The sequence below is a fragment of the Synchiropus splendidus genome, chromosome 7, assembly GCF_027744825.2.
Source record: "Synchiropus splendidus isolate RoL2022-P1 chromosome 7, RoL_Sspl_1.0, whole genome shotgun sequence".
Lineage (NCBI taxonomy): Eukaryota > Metazoa > Chordata > Actinopteri > Syngnathiformes > Callionymidae > Synchiropus > Synchiropus splendidus.
Window position 1 is genome coordinate 17,241,538 of NC_071340.1, and position 20,191 is coordinate 17,261,728.

Sequence of the window (20,191 nt, forward strand, 5' to 3'; positions counted from 1 at the left end):
ACTTGCATCTGTGATCTCGTTCTCTGGGTCACTACAAAGACGGCGACCACAGGTGAGTAGAAATCCACCGGTCAGTGAAGAACCATGTCCTCTGGCTAAGCTCTTTCTTCACCGTGACACTGAAGATGCTGAACCAAGTGGTCCATCTGTCCCCCTCGTTGCTAAATATGACTCAGTGAGGGGCATCATCTCCACCCTGGACAGGACCTGCCACATTTTCCGGATGAACCGACTGTGAGTGACTGTCACACTCAAATGACTCGCTCTCTTTTTACCACTGGATCACTAACACTGGTCCACCCTTCATGCAGACCAAGGTTCAGAGAGAATATTGATGTTTTCTTCAGGCTGAAGTTACTATTTCATTAAAGCAACAAAAGACTTTTTTAAGCCTCTTGTGGACTGACATGTCCCTGTCTGAACGGAGACAGCAGTGGGGAGAATTTGGCAGGGGCCCTATTAGCCGCCGCTTCCTGAAAGTAATGAGGACCGCTCCAGCCAGGGAGGATAACATCAGGCCAGGGACAGGCGGCCCACTGCATCCTCAATGAAGCCGTGCCCTTCAGATGTCTTTCCGAAAGCTTGGCCGTGTGCAGCACCGCCTGATGCTCTGTATCAAAATGACGGCTGTGCTCTTCCAACAGAAACTTGCTTGTTGGCAACCACCCCGCCGCTGTGCGCCAAGCGAGTGTTCCAGACCTGAGATGGTAAATATGTTAGCGTTTTGCCACAGGCTGGGAGGCGGTGGGCTGCTGTGTGTGGTTTCATGGCGAGGTTTGCAGGAATGGGAAGCACTAGACCCACACAGACGCGGAGATAAGTGGTTCCATCGTAAAGATGAATGGAGCATTTAGGAGCTTGTGGACAACCCAACGTCTCTCAAGCAGGAATGAGAGGCCAATTTGAGGCTGGAGTGATGTGGATATTTATGTGGGATGTGAGCAACGCTTGCACCAGGTTATGTGCGTGACAATAAACAGTCCCCAATATATAAAACCAACATTTGAATATCTCAAAAAAGGATCAGCTTCAGAGGAAAGAAGGGGACAGGAACAAGAAGCAATATGTTGGTGAGCAAGAACAGAATGTTTTTTAAAGACGCCTTTTAAAGTCGACCATTTCAAACATTGTGGGTGCACAACAGCATGCTAACAAGCAGTAGCTAGCAAGGCGCACATTGAAGGCGTCATGAGTTAATGGCACTGATTCCTGATGTTAGGACAAACATGCTGCAGTAGAACAGAGAAAACAACCCAACTGAGTTGGACCAAACCCAACTCTGGCACATTTCCATCTGCACAACCCCTTGACAAGTCATATCCCGCCTCTCGTCACCAGGCAACGGTCGCTCTCGCCACCGGGGCAGGCTCTTTCTTGTGGTTTCATCACTGGCCGTGATGCGAAACAGAACCAGCGCCGCGGCAAGAGGGAGGCTGGGCGGAGGGAACCATAAAATGTATGTCGATCTACAAATAGAAAAGAGAAGAAGACTCGCCCTGAAACCAAAGCTACTCCACCGCTGACAAGAGAGAGATCAGGGAGCTAATCGCCCTGTTATTATATTTGTTGGGGTTTCAGCTAATCACTTCCACATTGAGACTTCAAATGCACTTGATGCTCTGAGAGAAAAGAGGGTCGGGGGGAGGGAAGAGAAGGAGGAACGAATGGCCAGTTAGGGCTTCGGTCACCAGCAGAAAGCAAACAAACAGTTTCTATGAGAGGTTGCCAGGTCACACTTTTATTTGTTGTGTTTGCGACAAAGGATGAAACATGCGGATAATTACAGGCGACCGCTTCCTCGCAGACATGAAGAGCTTCTTTCAGTCTTTATTATACGTTCCTCGGACAAGAAAAGAGGCTAACTGTACTAGTAATAGTCCGTCTTATTAAATTAGAGGAAATTGTTTCCTGACGGGACAAGTCATTAGTCGCCATGAAGAGACCAACTACTGGATGGCAAGGTTCCACTTAGAGATCTGGTGGGTGCACTGATCACCAATGACCTTTCAGTAGGGATCAGCGTTTTCATTCCAGGTCTGTAGATGGTTGCAGTTGCACCAATGGTCGTGTGCCCATTGAGAACAGAGGTCTTGGGAGGTTGAATCCTTGGACTGGGAATTCATGGCCCCCTTAGTTACAAAAATGTACTTGTCTGTTTCAAACCAAGTCGGTGCTAATGATCAAACACTTCCATGCATTCTATATGTTGCGGTTCACCAAAATATCCACCAGGTGGAGCTGCCCAGAGTAGAAAGTTTATGACGACAACAAACTCCAAAGACCACGGAAATCAGAGGCAGCGTTGTAGGTGGCGGTGGTCGATGAAGCTGTTAAATATATTGCGACTGGAGGACAGAGAATTTCCGTCATAGTTATGTCTTCTTTGTGTAGTAATAGCAACACTGCCCCCCAAGGTTTCCGGTAGTACTATTCCATATCCGTGTCCGTAAGCCTTGTGGAAACTTGCAGAAATAATGCAGAGCACGGACAGAGGCTGAACTAGCTTTTCAACATCTCCTCCTTTACTCTTCCTGTTTTCGTCGGCTCACCAAATCCTCTTGTGATCATCCAGGCAATAGAGGCATGTTGCCTCCTGGGGGCGCCACTTATGTGGTCCTGGATAGGGAGCCACCTGGCACATAAAGCAACAAATGACGATGGTGATGGATTATATAATCCTGTGATTGCTGTTCATGCAGGAATGCTACATCATCTTAATCTAAAGCAGACCTGGAATCTCATGAACGTGTTCCATTAATGGGGTGAGAGGAGGGGAACTCCCGGGAAGCCTTGCCAGACCGTTCACGGACAACATAGAGACATCAGTTAGCACAAAGCTGGTTATCAAACCAGCAACCTTCCTGCTCTGCGGCCACCAAGCTCGCCTGTTTTTAGCATGGGGACAAAAATGCCTTCAAGAGATCAGAAAAACATCAGTCTAAGTCACCTTGTAAAAGCAGACCGGTTCTGAAACGCCTCCCGCACCTGCCGCACAAAACAGCTTCACGAGCTTCATGTGAAATGGATTTGGCACGAGTTGAAACGCCGAAGGCGTGGGCCCACGCTGGGGGCGTTGCTGCTTAAAAACACAATCTTGACTTGTTAAAGCTGTAAAAATGCATCCAGCGCTGAGCCAGATGTGAGCCCTGCTCCTCTGTTGTTGTTGAAGGCCGCAGCTGGCCCCGGTCCTCACCTCAGCCACATCAAGCCCACATCAGACTTCAGACACTTGGCAGGCCTCCGCCTCCATTAACAAGGCTTCGCAGATTTAGAAGAGCATCCTATTAATTATAGTGGATGCTGGTAAAAAAGTTAGTGATTGACCACACCTCTGCTGGTTTCCCTCCGACCTGCCTTCGCCAGCGAGTATTTTTAAAGAGTCAGTGAGAGTGCAAGTAAGCAGCTGCCTCCCGACGACCTCACTCTGCGAGCGCCTCTGTGGGGTTTTGCTCTCCTGCTTCTCATTTCATACCGTAAGTTGAAGCCTCAATAACCAGAGCATAAACCAGAGGCCTCACTCCGGTCTGAAACTCCCACCACCACATCTCGCTTCGACTTGTAATTCACGGAACTCCGCAGGAGTCGCAGCCAAAATTGCAGTATTGGAACGATTACACGCGGCCCCTTTTATTCCAGTCACAAATCCAGATTTCTGCGTCGCTGGGTCCAGCAGTGTCAGAGTGAGGAGGGATGTCAACAGAGCGCTGCCACGACCCACGAGCGTCTGAGCGCAGAGAAATCTCAGACAATCCAGTCTTCCACCTCTCTCTTGTGAAGGTTTTTAATGAGCTGAACAAAACAGTCATAAATTCATGAATGAAGCAGCTGATGCAGCGATAAGAAAATTCATTTCAGAAGAAAGAAACTTCCATTCTGATGAGGGGAATTTCGCAGTGACTGTCGTCTAGCTGCCAAAAAAGATGAAGCGGCACCACAAACACGGAATATAGAGCTATTACCCAGCGCGTGTGTGGGTTTGTTACGCCACTCTGGTTTCCTCCCACAGTTCAAAACCATACAGAGGCTTGTCATAAATTCGCCTTCAAGTCCTGTGGGGGAGGCGGGGCCCCATGGGCCACTCAGACATGAGCCATCAATGAATGTGTATCTGTCAGGACTGTGTGGCAGTCGAGGCCACTTCGACTACATCCAGACCGAGACCAAACTGAATCTCTCTCCGTCCTCAGCTCTTCACATGCCTGACTTTAATTCCGCGAGCAACCGTTGTTTGGAACATCATAATTACTTCTTTCTGGATTTTTCTTTTAAAACGCATAGAAAACCATCTTGTCCGCCTCCATGGTGTGTCATGTGTCATCTGCTTGCTACAATGTATCCACTTCATTTTAATATGCTTGAGCACAGATCATTACTCTGAAGGCAAACTGGAAGTTTGTTCTGTATTCACTTTGGTCTCGACATGTTTGGTGGTCCCATCCTCAACACCACAGTGGGAAGAAACCAGAGTACCTAGAGGAAATCCACAAATGCACAGCCACAACAGAGAAAGGACACAGGGCTGCACCCTCAAGCAGGTTTTCAGCCCTCGATCTTGCTGTGAAGCAGCTGCACTTCATCCACAGCAGACGTGTGTAAATGTGGCCCCTTTCCTGCATCTTTGTGGCCCTCATGAGGTCAGACCACACATACTGTACTGGTTCAATCTGATTGTCTTTTATTCAGCTCTTCTTCCCCCACAGCTGTGAGATCACTGGATTATATTGGATTCTTCAGCAAAACATGATAATTTTAAATGTAACACTCATTTTATTATGATTTGTTGTCCCTCAAAATGAATAAATAAAAGATACATCAGGAAAAAAACATATAATATTGTAATTTATATGATTTACCCACAGATCTGTTACCAATATATTCAACAATAAAAAGCTGCCAGTTCTTATGAGAATCTTTTAATAATAAAATGAAGCATTGTACCATGATATTACACATATATATAGCGCATAAAGCCATGGAGTCCTGTGCACAGAACTGTTTCAACACAGTTAAAATACTTTGACAAAATTCAAGTTCAATTTTAGACTATTTCTTCTGTCGGCACAACAGTCACATAGTTTATTGTGGCCCCTCAGGAAACTTAATTGCCCACACCTGCTTTAATGAATGTTGCGTAATGTTTAAGGACAAGCGTCGACATTACAGTGTCACCGAGCTCACACTGTCTGAAGGGGCTTCGCTTGACACAAGGCCAACGCCCACACTTGCATGTACGCGCTGATAATCGGCCACAACATGACAGTGAACAGTGAAGCAGACGTGGCGCTAAGTGGCAACTTAAAATCCTGCCTCCCAAATAGCAGCGCTGGGTGTTGTGTTTACACACCTTCACTCAGATAGCACCATGCTAATGGCTACATTCAGGAAACACCAGTTAAAAGGCCTGACATGAAAGCACCACCTTAGTATATTCTGAGGTGAGATTTGGATGCCACTCAAAATACCCCACTGCAAGGAATGAACTTGTGGAACAAAGAGATGACTGGATTTAAGGAGTGCAATGTTGTGCTGAGCTCTCTGACATGTGAGCTGGAGATCGATGCTAAATTAAACCAGGGAGCAAATTAGAGTCAGTCAATGACCACAGAAGATAATGAGCGAGAGACGGATGGGAAAAAGAGCCGAACAAGTGAAGACAACGGCAAAATGAAAGGCAAGACCAGGATGAGCGTTTACAACACTGCAGGCTGTAAAAGTTTAATCCTCTCCCGCTTGACACCAATGAAGTGTTTTACGCCGCGTTTGGTGAGTTAAAGATAGAGCCGCCGAAGATGAGGCAGATAAAAGTGACAGTAAAAAACAAAATTGGGAATCTCAGGCATTCCTCGCCGCTCTGCCGCGCAGCTGCTAGCTAGTAGCATAACAAGGTCCTCGCCCCTGTTTGTCTCGGGCTGACGGGCCGCTCTCAGTCCTCACTGGGATCGGACGCTCGAACGTCAGACGTGGGGTGCACCCGAGCAGCTGAACTTTGATGATAAATAAAGCTGTGTTGTCTCAGTTGAAACACATCAAAATCCCCAAATAGTTGTCGGATCACATGCCGCCTTTGATAACAAGACATGACGCTCAGCTGAGGCTAATGGACTCACATGGGGGCGTCTGGCGTTGTTTTCCCTGTAAATGGACGGAGTCAACTGGCACATTCGGACGAACTAGTCCGCACTCATCCGAGCTCCTGCCCACATCATTCCTTCTTTCATCCCTCATGTCCTGATGCACTTAAGGCGGAATGAAAGGAAGCAATTTTCATCCATGTTTTAAGATGGATTCGATGTGGCGGCACAGACCCGCACACACCACGACGCAGACACTGGCTCCTTTGTTTCCAGTGTCATTATAGCGATGCCATTCTCACCCACACGTCACGCTGCTCTAAATATCGCCCACCGACTGTGAACGTTCCACGGCCTTTGCTGATGATGCAACAAGGATGCTTCCCATGCGTCATTAGCGCCTTCTACCACCGAACCACGGCTTTTCCGTTAGCACTGACACGACGACAAATGGCGAACTTGCGAACCACCACCCTTCAACCAAGAGGTGAACTGTCCTCTAGGCTCCGCAGAGCCTCACCGCCTGTGCTCTATTTTCCAGTCCTACTGGAGGTGATGCCTGAGCTTTGTTCTTTGATTTAATAGCAAGAACAGAACTGCAGTGCAATAGTTTTCACCAAGAAATCTGATGAAAAACTGAGCCGCGACGATCTTAGCTCCCAGTTTTTACAACTTCCATCGACCTGAGCAGGAGTCAAGTTTTTGCCAGTGTCCGCTGTACTGTCTCTCGCCAGGTCCATGTGTATGAACCCGTGCGCAGGTGAGAGGAGGAGGGCGAGCAACACACCTGTTTTCCATCGTCCTGTTTGTGCTCAGGTTCGCTGCTATCTCAGGAATGTAAATTATATGTGGTTTTGGTTTGAAGCTCTGACAGTGCTGTTGCAGCAGGGCTTTGTCCTCCACCATTACAGACCCCAACACACACCTACACACCACCGCACACACACACACACTGCTGCACCGCGCTGCGTGATTACAGGGTCTGTGCAAAACTGGGATAAATAAAGGTCTGGAGTCGAGGGGATGGAGCAATTAAAGATGCCGTTCTTAACCCCTCAAAACTTCCCGAAATACATCATGGCACTGTTCTGTTTGATAGAAGCCACTCCCATGGAAGCAAGTGATCAGGTTAAAATGCTATTTTGACAGATCGGGAAGTAGATGTTGCCACTGGTGTTGGTGCTCAAGTTTATGGGGGAAATCTATTTTTTATAAAATATATAAATATACAATATGTTTTAAAATGACACAGATTTTTTTCCCACTCTCTACAACATAAATAAATATTTCTGACCTCTCCCATCAGGGTTGTCTTTCTTCATCCATCCTTTCTTTTGGCCCCTCACAGGAAAAATGTGGCCCCACAGGAAATTCAGTTGCCCACCCCTGCTATAGAGGCACGTGCGTGGGCAGTGTCTGATGCAAATCAATCCCAAGGTCCAACAATGATTTGCACGCAGGCTTCAGTTCAGGTCTCAAACTGGGCCTCCGCATCACAGGTGCGAGCCTCACAGGTATTGCACCCCAGACATGCACAGCACCCCCTGACACCTCCCACTTCCTTCACACCAGGTCCGCCACCTTTCGCCCCCAGAAAACCAGGGGAGCTCATTTGAAGGGAATCCCCTCAACAATGCCTCACACCGAGGGTCGTTTTCGGGAACAAGCGCAACAACTAGCTTCCTGGAAACTGTATTTGATCAAATGGGCGAATGCGGCTTCAGGGCAGGCGGCACGATTACGCATAACTGCAGCGGTCCGAGTGTGGGATTTGCTCACCTCCCCCGGGGCAGTTTCACAAGAGACAGTTTCACAAGAGACAGTTTGGGAAGTGGAGGTCAACGGTGGACACATGTTGAAGTCTCACATCTGCGTGCCTGTGGAGCTGGATTAACAACAACAACATGTGCGGGGAGCGACCATCTGATTCCAATATGTCGCCAGCAGGCTCGTGTCGAGCAAGTCACAAACACGAGGGGAAGAAAGCGCCACGATCTGTTTGTTTTACCAGGCGTTCTAAACTTTGAAGCATCAGCCTGTGCCTTGCTGGGATTTTCTGCAGCCAGGACTCACATGTAAATCTGACAGTCTCTCCATAGCTGGAGGCAACAGACGGGTGTAGCTGTTTTCATCTCTCGCTTTGATCCCCGATCGCTATCACCAACGTGTAAATTCATCTTCAACTCTTGTCCCATTTAAACCCTCCTCTCGAAGTCACTTGTTTCACGGCGGGACAAACAAATTCCAGACACCCACTGTATCGAATCACCGAGTGAAATGAAGCGCACATCTCAGGACGCGACTGCACAATAGGCTGCAACAGCGCGACCGCAGAGATGAACACTCAGACCACTATTAACTGGCCTTGTCTCCAGTTCCTGATCTTGACTGTGAAAGCGATCCGTTTTCACTGGGGTTGGTGTGGCTGTGGGAGAGCAGCACGTCCTGGGAACCAGATGTCTCTGGTATAAAGACAGAGGGGCATCCCAGCGGCCTCACTGAGACTGGGATCCATTAAGACGGATCCAGTGAGGGTCAGCGGATTCTGTTTCATGGTACCGTCCGAGTGTGACCGGCCGGACGAGTACGTCGGCTGAGCTCTGGTGCCACGGAGGCGGATGGAGCCCGTTTCATGTTCACCTTGGGGGAACCGTATTCACCTTCAATGCCGGACAGACAAGTGAATCGGGGCCTCTCGTCTTGTCGACTTGAATTTCAAGCCTTTTCAGCGAATGTCTGTTCAGAAAGGCCTCACTTGGGAAGGGGATATCAGTGGCTCCACGGCTTGCGGAACAATGGTTGTTTGTGACAGAGATGTGGCCTGTAAAGTTCGGTACCTATCCTCTGAGGTTAATGGACATTATAACCCACCGTAAGTGCTTTATCTGCACCTCTCCACTCGCTTTGTTCGGTTGAATTGAGATCCACTTAGTCGTCACTCCTCTCAATGTTTGCCCTGCCTTTTGAGCCGTGTTCTGCAGATGAGTCCCCCTCTGAATGTGGCCCACATTTACGACTCAGGCCACAAGAGCAGGACATAAACCAGATCTCCGGGCTCCGCGAAGAAATGACTCTCCATTTATTCTAAGTGGCTGCCATTACTTCCACCGCAGTCCAGCTGACCTCAGAGGACCAGTCACAACGGCAGCGTAAAATGAAATCAGATTTGCTGGACAGGTCATGTTGCATTGCAATTCAATATCCTCCCACGTCCTTGTTAGGACTCGGCAAAAGACATGAACCAGGAAACCTCTGTTACTTTGGTCACGCTTGGTTCGTCAGTTCGTGAACACATTTTACAGCAGGTTTCTGAGTAGTAAACAACAACACTGCAACAGGTAACAGGAACGCAAACGACATGAAATGCTGTTGTCATTACCTACATTAATTTAGGGCAATTTATTTGGATGCTATTGCATTGAATTTTACACCATTTTTTTTTTTATTCTTTAACACCAGAGCATCAATCAATCAATTTTAACTTGGCAAGATCCAGATTCAAGCTTCCACAAACTAGTCCCGGAACAAGTTAAAATCTGTGGCCTTTGAGCCACAGATAAGATGTGTGTTACAAACACAGCGGTAATTACGATTATTTTACGTTAAAAGGCGAAGCAACAAACCAGCAGATGCAGTTTATCAGCACGCCTCCGGCCTGTAACACTTTATCAGCACCTCTATTCTGCGACCTCTGCTGAAGAGAAGCCGCCAGCTCTGCTTCCCTCCCCGAGCTGCAGAAAAGTTGAAATTGATGGGAATTAAATTGAGTTTTGATAATGAAAACAACTGTTTGAGCGGGAGTTAATGGGATTCATAGGGAAACATGAGACGCTGAGCCCTTTCATTACTGTTCGCCGACGCGCTGGTTTCACCCTGTTTGGCCTTCACCATGTTCCGGTTGATGGGCTCAAAGTGCTGAGGGGAACGAGACGGCGGGACGGAGAATGTCATTCGACGGAGATGAGAACGCTTTCGCTTGGAAATGTCACGGCAGCCGGGTGACTCAAGCCTGCACGCCATAGAGATTTTAAACAGAGTGATCGCAACAGTTCCAAGTCATTGATAAGAACAAGCCAAGAGGTCCAGAAAAGTTTGGTGTCTTCAGGTAAAGACATTTCTGTTCAGTCATCCAGAGTACAAAAGACAAAGGAAGGACAAGGAACGGAGCAACAAAGTGATACAAATGCCTGCATTTTGCCACCAAATCTGGAGAAGTAACTTCCATGTCCACTTGCGCACGATCGCTCATACATACGACCGTCAGTCCTGGAAGTCTTCGACCAATCCTCCTGCTCTGGACTCAGTATTTAACCAAACCTCCATGATGTCAAGTTTTTCAACTGGTGGACCAGTTTGACTGAGCATTAGCTGGTTTCCAATCCAGACAATGTTTGGAATGTGACGTAAACACACGCTGTTAGATTTATGTACAAGCACGAAGTGGACCCATAAATGGAAGGGTGACAGCGAGACATGCCACAGGGGGAGGGTGAAGTCAGAGACCATGACTTCAGTTCTGGTTTCCTGTTGTCTTCAACAAGCTCTACACAAAACCATGCACTTCTGCTTCCACCAGCTAGAATAGTTGTGTGTCTCAAAAACAGAAGGTGATGAATCAATCGAAGAAGAAAACCAAACTGTCAGAGCTCATTTTGGAGAGGAAAGGGGAACCTTTTGACTGACCTTTGAGCTACAAAACCTCACAAACCAAAACTCAGGCCACATGAGCTGCCCCCTAAAACATTGTTTATCTCTCTCCCCGCCTGACAGTTGTGTACAGCAGGAGAGCAGCTTGACAGCTTAATTCCATGTTGTCTCTGGAGAGGATGAGGCCAGCGAGTGACACGCAGATCAGGGACATCTCTCTCTCTCTCCCACTGATCTCTTGCTTTACACTTGTTCCGCCTCATCACCTCCACCACCAGTGACCGGCTGCTTTGCATGCTGGGTCGTCAGCAACTGCGCGGACAGGTCGCCATTTGCACAGGGCTGCTTGGGAAGAAAGAAGCGAGCAGAGCTGCGAGTCAAAAGAGAGACACAGAGATCCAGTGCGACACACTTTGATCAAACGAATCCAAGCCTTTGAACGCGACAGGACGGGAATCGCAGCAGCACCATAATAAGCACGATTGTGTTTATAATAACCGGGTCTGTTTCTCCGTCTCGGCGGTTGGCGGTTTTGTGGGCCGCCCAATTTCTAGGCATTAAAGACAGAGGATGTCGGCCGCATCTTGACCTGTGTGGGGAAACACCCAAAGGTCAACAGGAAGTAAATGGGCTGTGGTTCGACACAGAAAACTGCATTTTCCAGGGCAGAACATTCTTGTCCTTCATCAGCGACAACCTCCTGAGAACCTGAGGGAAAGTCCTGAAGAGCAGCTCACGTGCCAAAGCAGTCCTCTGCGGTTCCACATAACTGGCAGCTTCTAGATGGTTATTTCAATTACAATTAGCATCTAATTAAAATAGCGACACGAGTGTTGACGGATGGACCATGAACGGATAGCGGAACCGGTCATTAAAGTAAAAAAAACAAACATGTTTTATGGTTTAGCGGCAGCGAGGACACAGATCAACTGGAAGGCCTGGTTTGGAAGGAGTTAAGAAGTTTTTAGTTTAGAAGTTCAGCGTTAGTTGTGGAGCACCTGATAGTTCTGTAGCATGAGTGGAGTCTGAGAAGTTCAGAGGGAGGGATGGTTTTGAAAGGCTGGAGAAATGAGTCCTGTGGAAGATGATGGAAGGATTTTCTCAAGCTAGACAAGTGACCAAAGCCCCGTCCTCTGGCGGTCGCTCTCACCCCCTACAGTGGGATGCTGAAGACATGTCATACACATCCAACAATCATCTTCAGGAACTAGAACCTGTAGCTCAGTACTGACCTTGCTAAAGTGAAATTCATCTCCCACAACAAGACACAGACTTTATTCATCCCCAACTCAATTCTACCAACCACAACCGTCTCAGCCACCCGAGGTTGTTTGTACGTCTGTTGCGGTTCGCCCCATAATTCCTGCAAAAGTCGATTGTTGTTTCACGTTAGCGCCGTGGGGGAAGGATTTACGAGGGCAGCATGTGGGTTCACACCTGATTGTGCTCGGCCAAAACAAAAGCAGAGAGAGATTGACTGGGTTTAAAACCAATCAAGACAAACGCTCTGAACCTCCGGACCCAAAGGAATGTGAGGACACTCGAGGTTTCAGGAGATGAGGCCATTTATTTCCGTGCTCATCATTCAAATGACGGATGGAGGTAGAGACAGAATAAACAAGCCTAGTTGATTATTCTGCACTGTGACGGATGCCCGCCCTTCAAGGTGACCTTGAACGAGACAAACTTCAGCTGGGAAAAGTCAAGTCATGAAACTTAATGAATAGTTGTTGGCTTGGTTGGCATGATGCGAGACGGAAATCGCAGTCTCGATTAGTCCAAACAACAATTTGTTTTTCTCTTCAATGTCATGTGACCGACTTGCTTACGACTGACGCAACGGGCCACTGTCTTACGACTTTTTGTGCAACACAAGAATCACTTGGCTACAATCAAGACTATTTTGATGGTCGACTGGTCACCTGCTACCTGTATGATCTGTCAACTAGTCTGACCTGACGAACACACCAACATGTTTGAGTGCCGAGATGCAAACTAAGTACGAAGTATTTGCGGATTGTGTTAAGAGCCACAGTCTCGGCAGCCATTGCTGGTTGCTGAGTGCTAGCAAAAACACAAAAATAACAATGAGCGATGCCAAGTCATGGAGGATGGTTCATGACAACCGAGTATTCCAGGGTGTCGCTGCCAGATGATGGAGATGGAATAACCGCGTTCTGCTGAGAAGAGTTGTATTAAGCAAATATATCGGAGGATCAAAGGCCACAACAAGAGAAGCGGCGTTGCGCTGAAGACTTGGAAGTGATGGCATGAACCCTGATGTTGCTGACTTTGTTTTAATGTGCTGGCTGTTGTCACCGCCCAGGTCTCCGCCCACATTCCTACCCCCTCAACAAAGTGCGGAACTTGGTGGAAACACAAAGGGGCCTAGAGGGAAAAGGGACCTGACCTGGTCCGCTGGAAAAGAGACTGACAACTGATGAACCCAGCAGCAACCCATCTAGTAGCCAATTATAGCTGACTACATTGTCTGTTTCTGTCCACCTGGATACTCCAGTTTCCTCCCTTAAATCTAGTAGACAATCCCCAATGATGAAGCACCGTATTCCTTACTAGCCCCTGATAAAACCAGAGTCTGTCGCTAACATTTGAAATAGTGAGAAAGTACCACTCTGAAACATTTAATGCTTCAAAGATACTTGCAAACATCAGGTACGTGTTGGTGGAAAACACACGTTAAATGATATCACTAATCTGTATTCTTGGAGGCCGCAGTGGAAAAAGACTTCAGTGAAGCAGAGCAACAACCACGTCTTTAATCATAGGTACGGGCCATCGTAAAGTCCACACACATACACACTGGCGTACACACACCACAGCAACTTATCGGAATCCGCCGCACAGAAGGAGTTTCCATCTCCCACACTGAACCGGAAGAGTGTGGAGTCACCACAGCGCCCACATCTGAGGACCAGAAGCAGCGCACCATCATCCCTCTCTGTCTCATCCCACACCAAGCAGGGAGGATTTACCAGCAACCCCAGATGGGTCCCTGGATGGAGAATCGCCCCTGATACTTCACACACTCACAACGAACCTTCTGTGTTGTGAGCTGGCTCCTTGTTAACTCCGCCGCACAGACTTCATTTACAAGTTCTGAGTGGATCAAGCAGCCGGAGGGAGAGAGAATGAGAGTGGGGGGATTCTTCGGAGGGGGAAAGGCGGGCGGCCGTGGGAGGAGGGGCTACTTCAGTGACACTTGATGTGGCTCTTAAAATCCAGGCTTTCAGGAGTCTCCAGATGGAACCAGTTTTATGGGCAAACAGACAAAACTATTAATACATTTATGGTGGAGTTACACTATCAGACGAGGAACGTTGGTTTTGGGAGCTTCAACTTCACACAGTTTCATTGTATTTTTATGCAACTTATTCAGTTCAAGTTTCGATTTTGAAAGGTATAAAACTCGTATCTTTGTAATCTCACTACTAGAGTCAGTTTCTCTTTATGATGCAATTAAGTGAAATTATTTTATTCCATTTATTTGCTTCTATGCCCCAGAAAACTAAATATATGAACCACAGAGTCTCAAAATAATATTCTTCTGAGTCAGATACAAATTTCACTTTCTCTGCTGTAATTATTTAATAATGAAGCCTGTTTTAACATATATTTAACTTAACAAAAACTTACAAACTTAACAAAACACGAGTCAAATACAAATTGTTTCATGATATAAAAAAAAATTACAAACTAAATGTAAACAATCATTCATTCATTATTAAACATTTTAACTAAATTATTACTTTTTTAAATAAAATAAAACAAAATAAAATAAATCCGGCATCTAAATAAACAGATTTAACGGTATTAGACGCCTCAATAAAATCATATTGGGTGAGGCCAAAACATTGTGGACACATCTGTCCCTGGTTTCTGAGCTGTGACTGATGCTAGTCAGCAGGCGTGAGCTCATCGTGTGCGAGAGCTCTCCTGCGCACGTCCATGTTGGGTCCCAGTCGCCCTGCTCTTCTCATTCAGACCAACTCTCCCTTGCTCCGAGACCCGACACAACACCCAAGTCCTGAAAATAAAACTTGGTGTATCAATCACGCGTCGTCATGGCCAGTGAAAACAGAAGCTCCGTGACCAAAAACTACAATCCAAACTTCTGCACGAGGAAATGTTTGTGAGGTCATCGCATGTTTTAAAAACAAACTGCGGCCAAGTCGCCTCGCGGCGCTGCCCAGTTCCGTCTGCGGCTGGAGGATGATGAATCTGAGTGAGCGGGGGCCAAACCCAGAGCCGCTGGCCGGAGATCACACAGGGAGGAGGGAGGATGTGCCAGATGACACCCGGAGAGGCCAGATCGTGAAGCAGATACCGTCGGTCTGTGAAGCGTCGGTCAGCTCTCCAGAGTGCGAAAACAAGGACGGACTTGAGGGGAAGTGTCGGCAGCCAGGCCCCTTTAACAGGGACTCAAAGAAGATGAGTCCTCACATGGTACAGACTTCTATAAGCACACACACTTGCTCTACCTTAAAAGAGGCAGCTCTTATCGGAGTCTCCAGTGGATGACTCAGCTGACGAAAGAGTCAACATGGAGATAACCGTCTGCATGTGTTGAGAGGGCGTGTGTCTTTGACAGAATTGAAATCAAACGTGAATCTGGAGCGGCCGTTGGAAACCTTGTCAGGCAGCTCTCGTAACCGCAGGCTCTCGAACAAGCGCGGTCACCATCGATTCCTTTCGCCACGCTGACTTGGGTTCAGTCAAGCGCCGGCAGCTCCCGAAGCTGCGAAAACATTAGACCCGCTTCCGTCAGGTAATGCAAAGAGACAGAGCTGTCAGAATCACAGACGGATGAAGACGCATCCGGTTCATATCAAAGGCTCCACCAGGCCGGGGAAGCTCCTCGTGGGCTCGAGTTTCCTCGCAGCCGCTGCGCAGACATGCGTGAAATGACTCGGAGGGAATAACGTGTGCGCTGAGTAATCCAGCGTTGTTAGCATGTGACAGGTGAGGATGAGCCCCAGACCTGTGAGACTGGTTATTGTTATTTCAGCACCAGATTGTGAGTGACGGAAGTGTCAGCGCTCAGCACGGGGTTGTTCAAGAGCAGATGCTTGTTTGGAATAAAGCAGCAGCAGAAAAGTTTCACGCCTTCATGGACGCTGTTCTCCTTTCCGTCGTTTTATGCACAGAACGTGGGGAAAACAACCTGCTGGCACTAAAGCACAGCGATGAATCGTTTGCCGGACCACGGAACCTGTCGGGTTGTGAACTTTTGTTGCGCCACCGGCCCATTTAACAGACATCTGATGATGTTTATTCAGTCTCAGAGTGCAGGCTATTTTCCACTGCATGTCTGAGGTCATGTCGAGGGGCAGCAGCAAACGTCCTCTCTCCTGAGGGAAATCCAAGGTGTTCCTGATTCAACAGTGGCGTCATCTCTCCAGCATGACCTGGCCATGCCCCTGGGCCTCCTCCCAGAATACATCCCGAGTACAGGGACAATGTGATAAGACACCAGCGCCTGCTCCACTTACACAAACAGAGTCACGTACTGAACCACTCTCTCAAAGCGCCACACCCACCCTAGTGTTCACTTGCTTCACTTGTGATTGCTTACTCATAGCGATAGCATGTTAGCAGTCAGAGCTAATAACAGGATAACATCAACTTATAAGGGTTTTCGCTACACAATGATCACCCCACATCATGAATGAGAATGTGGACCCCTGTAGGTTGGAGAGAGATTCACTTCTCATGAATAAAAACTAGCCATTTTATTGTCACCGACTGCCGATGGAAACTAGGCGGGACGCTTTCGTCCTCTGTCCCGGCAGAGGGGGACACTTATTGTCGCAGGACAAATGGAATCCTGCGAACTCCAGGATCAATTGCTCATGATGACAATGACAAATTGTGCCTCTCCCTACTCTCCACATAGGTCAACATACAGTAGCATCGGTTAACTTGAGCATCCTGTGCGTCTCGAAACACGACGTCATGAAAGATGCCACTTCCGACGGCTACATTGGTGCATGTCCATGTATTTGCGCCACTCCAGCATCAGTCATGTTCGGTGAGAACGTGCAGCCAGAGAAAAGTGGTGACCACAGTGGGGACCTGTGTCTCCTGGCTCAGCTCTTTCTTCACCACAGACGAGTGACACTGGTGAACCCGACCCTGAGATATTTAATCAGATCCGCCTGCAGTTCTTGGATACGGAAAACTCTCCCATCTGCTGCGACCTTGAAGTCCCGCCGCATCATTTCCATAAACACAACAAGAAGAGCCATCAGACGCCAGAAAGAAGGAACCCTTTCCTGGTCGACCGGCTCCGGCTTGTTGCTGCCGCCACCAGCGGCATCATTACCGGCTTACTGAGATAACTGGATCACGCTCGCTCCTGACAGCTCTGACAGACTCCAGCGTCTATTGAGCGAACGTCTCTCCTGCCAAGTGAGCAGCAAGCGGCAGACAAAACAGCGTCTGACACCAGAGTTCAGGTGTGTCACCGTCTGAGCAGTCACACACACATATCTCCTGGGTAAATAGTCTGGAGTTGTTAGCATGCTGCAGGTCACACACCGGCTTTGTTTGCACTCCACGCTTTTCTGCATCTCTAATTGTTTTTTGGACTTAAATGGCCTGCTGCTGACGATAACAACACACTATCACATGATTGTAGATCAAACCTGAATCTGACAAATCAACACGATCAGAGGCCCATTTCTGCTTCCTTTACGTACGAAGCTGTACCCTCCGTTCCATATGATGTTACCACCACATGCTTCAGTGTGTTCTTTATGTTGCTGTTTACCAATATATCCACCGGGGGGAGCAGCCCAGAGTCAAAAGTTAATGGCAACAACACACTCCAAAACCAACATGGTGACTGTGGAAGAAGTATTGATCATGTAGCTCTTGCACAAAACAGGAAACAGAGGCAGCGGTGTCGGAGGCAGTTAAATATATTGTGACTGGTGGACAGAGAATTGTTACGTCTCCTTTGTGTCTCATTTGAGCTTTGTATCGGGTAGTAACAGCAACACTGCCCCCATGGTTCCTGGTGGTATTGCTCCGTTTTGGTCCGTATCCATAAGCTTTGTGGAAACGTGCAGAAATACGGAGGAAAAGAATGGCGACCACAGACAGAAGTTTCCGAATGTATCCGGATCATTGAGCATAAGTGGGCCTTTAGGCAGATGATGCGCATCTGTACGGCAGAGGGACGGTTGACCTCGGGGGCCCCACAACAAACGAGAGCAACAGGCTGAACATGAGTGACATAAGGCTATTAACGTATAGCATTAACACATTAACACGCACCTGACTATAATACAGACAATAGGGTGACAAAAGCTGACTTGTTTGACCACTGTTACACAACATCAGCTACTCAACACATTGGCCTATATTTTCCCCATTGAACACACAACACTGCGTGAACACACACAACTTTAGCAACAACACGATTCAGCTGACACTCCATCTGAAACACAACACTTGGTTGCTTACACACACACACACATACACACACACACACAAAGTCATGTTTTTATGTCTTATTGGGACATGTTGACTTTCACACTTTCCGCAGCCTCTCACCTAAACCTAACCTACCAAAACACATGGTTAACCTTAACCAGGACTCTGAACCAAACTGAAAGCCAGTTATAATGACCCAGTTATTTTGAAGTTTGAACCCACAAATTGAAATTTAAAATACTGCCAAAAGCTCCCCATAAAGGACATACAAGGAGGGGTGTTTCCGAGAATTAGTCCCTGCAAGTATAGCAACACAAGGAGCACAACACACACACACAATACATACCAGCATTCACATATGTTGTATATTTCCATACACACGCACACGTGATGTCACGGGAACACGCATATAAGTAGTAACACAAACAACTGTAGTCAAACATAGACGTAATACAGCTCACTCACACACAGTATACAGTTTATATAGATGTCTTTCAAGCACACTAACAACACACACATGCTCACAGAAGCACAACACACTCGACACAGGGAGGGGGGGGGGGGGGGGGGGGGGGGGCATCGCCCTGGTCTGGATATGTGACTTATGAACACACTTTTCTCACTGTCTTAGAGTGCTACAACACACACCAAGACTGGACCACACAAGTGTGTGTGCTTTCATGTGCGCAGACTCTAATCGTTTCTGGATAACATCTCTGATAAGAGTGTTTATCTTGGCTGCACCTGACGCTGCCAGTAGACTCCAGAGCTGGAGCAGGTGAGCGCCATCACGCCAGCAGCAGAGCCACCTCAGAGCGTGGACCACCGCCTCCCTGCAGGTAACATCTGGCCCAGCTGACTGCGGCCAAACGTGCTTCCCTCCGGTGTTACGAGGGGGAATACCGTGGCTTGAGATGCTTGGTTAATGCATAGGTACACATGGGAGTAGTTACGCAGCAGCCCAGATGGTGGAGCCTCTAATTTGAAACGCAAGGCTATAATTAAGAGACAAGAAATTAAAAAGGAAAGCAGGGGATTTGCTGCAGCGACATGAAACGCAGCGCAAATGACAGCAAGGAGCCGCCTGGCTGGTGCGGTCATCGTTATTAGACCCGCGGACACGAGGGCTGCCGGGGGTGATGGGGAGCAGACGCAGCGTGTGGACAACGCTTGGTTCAACTTTCAGTCCTCCGCTCACTGCGCCTGGACTGTAACCGTCAGCGTTCGCTTTCATAAAGGACATTTCATCTGATATGAACATCAGCTTGATTTGACTGCTATTCTCCCGCAAGTTTTCATGAAGAAATGCAGAGTAGAAACACCGCACCTGAGCGGCAAATCACGCTCTGCCTTCTGTTTATGACACGACAAAAACAAAAGCATTGGGATCACTCGTTCAGTCGTTACGGCGAGAGGATGAAAACAAACTTTGTTTGGATTCATCTGAGCGAGTTTGGGAGGTGAAGGTCGCGTCGTTTGTGATGGGTTAATGTGTAATAACTGGCAGGGAGAGAGGTGAAGTTCTCGGCCGTGTTGTGAGGAGCGGGAGAAGCGGGGCGGTTCGGAAGTTCACTCACCGGTGTCGAAGTGATTCAAGGCTGCGGAAGATAAAAACCCAGCGAGGAGAAGCGCGGAGGTGAGCGACCGGGCGTCCATGGTGGCGGCGGCGGCGGCGGTGGAGGAGTCTCAGGTGAGGAGGCGTCGGTCCGGGTCTGGCTGTGGTAAAGTCCCTGAACTTCTGCGGCGCGTCTCTCCGCCACTCCGCTCGCACGGACTCTGAACAACACAGCGATGGGACCAGATAGTAGCAGGCAGGGATCCGATTTCCAACCATGTGACAGGAAGCGAGCAGCGGCAGCAGCTTCAACCTGCAGCTCCGAGGAGAAAAGAGGTGGAGGCTGGCGGTGGGCTGGAGGAGTCCGGACCAGCGACACCGAATCACCGAGCGAGACGCGCTCAGATAAGAAGAGGCGTCCTGCCTCACAACACCTTTCCCCTGCCAACTCTCACTCCAT

At 48.1% G+C, this 20,191-nt stretch overlaps 1 protein-coding gene across 2 annotated transcripts in view; it reads right to left on the reverse strand.

The window, feature by feature from the left end:
* kremen1 (kringle containing transmembrane protein 1) overlaps positions 1–20,191 on the reverse strand; it is a 49,400-nt gene extending 29,209 nt beyond the window's left edge. The window contains exon 1 of one of the 2 annotated variants that reach the window (XM_053871657.1): positions 19,754–20,191. In XM_053871657.1, coding sequence (XP_053727632.1) covers positions 19,754–19,832 — 79 coding nt within the window. In that variant the 5' untranslated portion in view covers positions 19,833–20,191. The remainder of the gene's footprint in view (positions 1–19,753) is intronic. The other variant, XM_053871658.1, reaches the window with a different exon arrangement.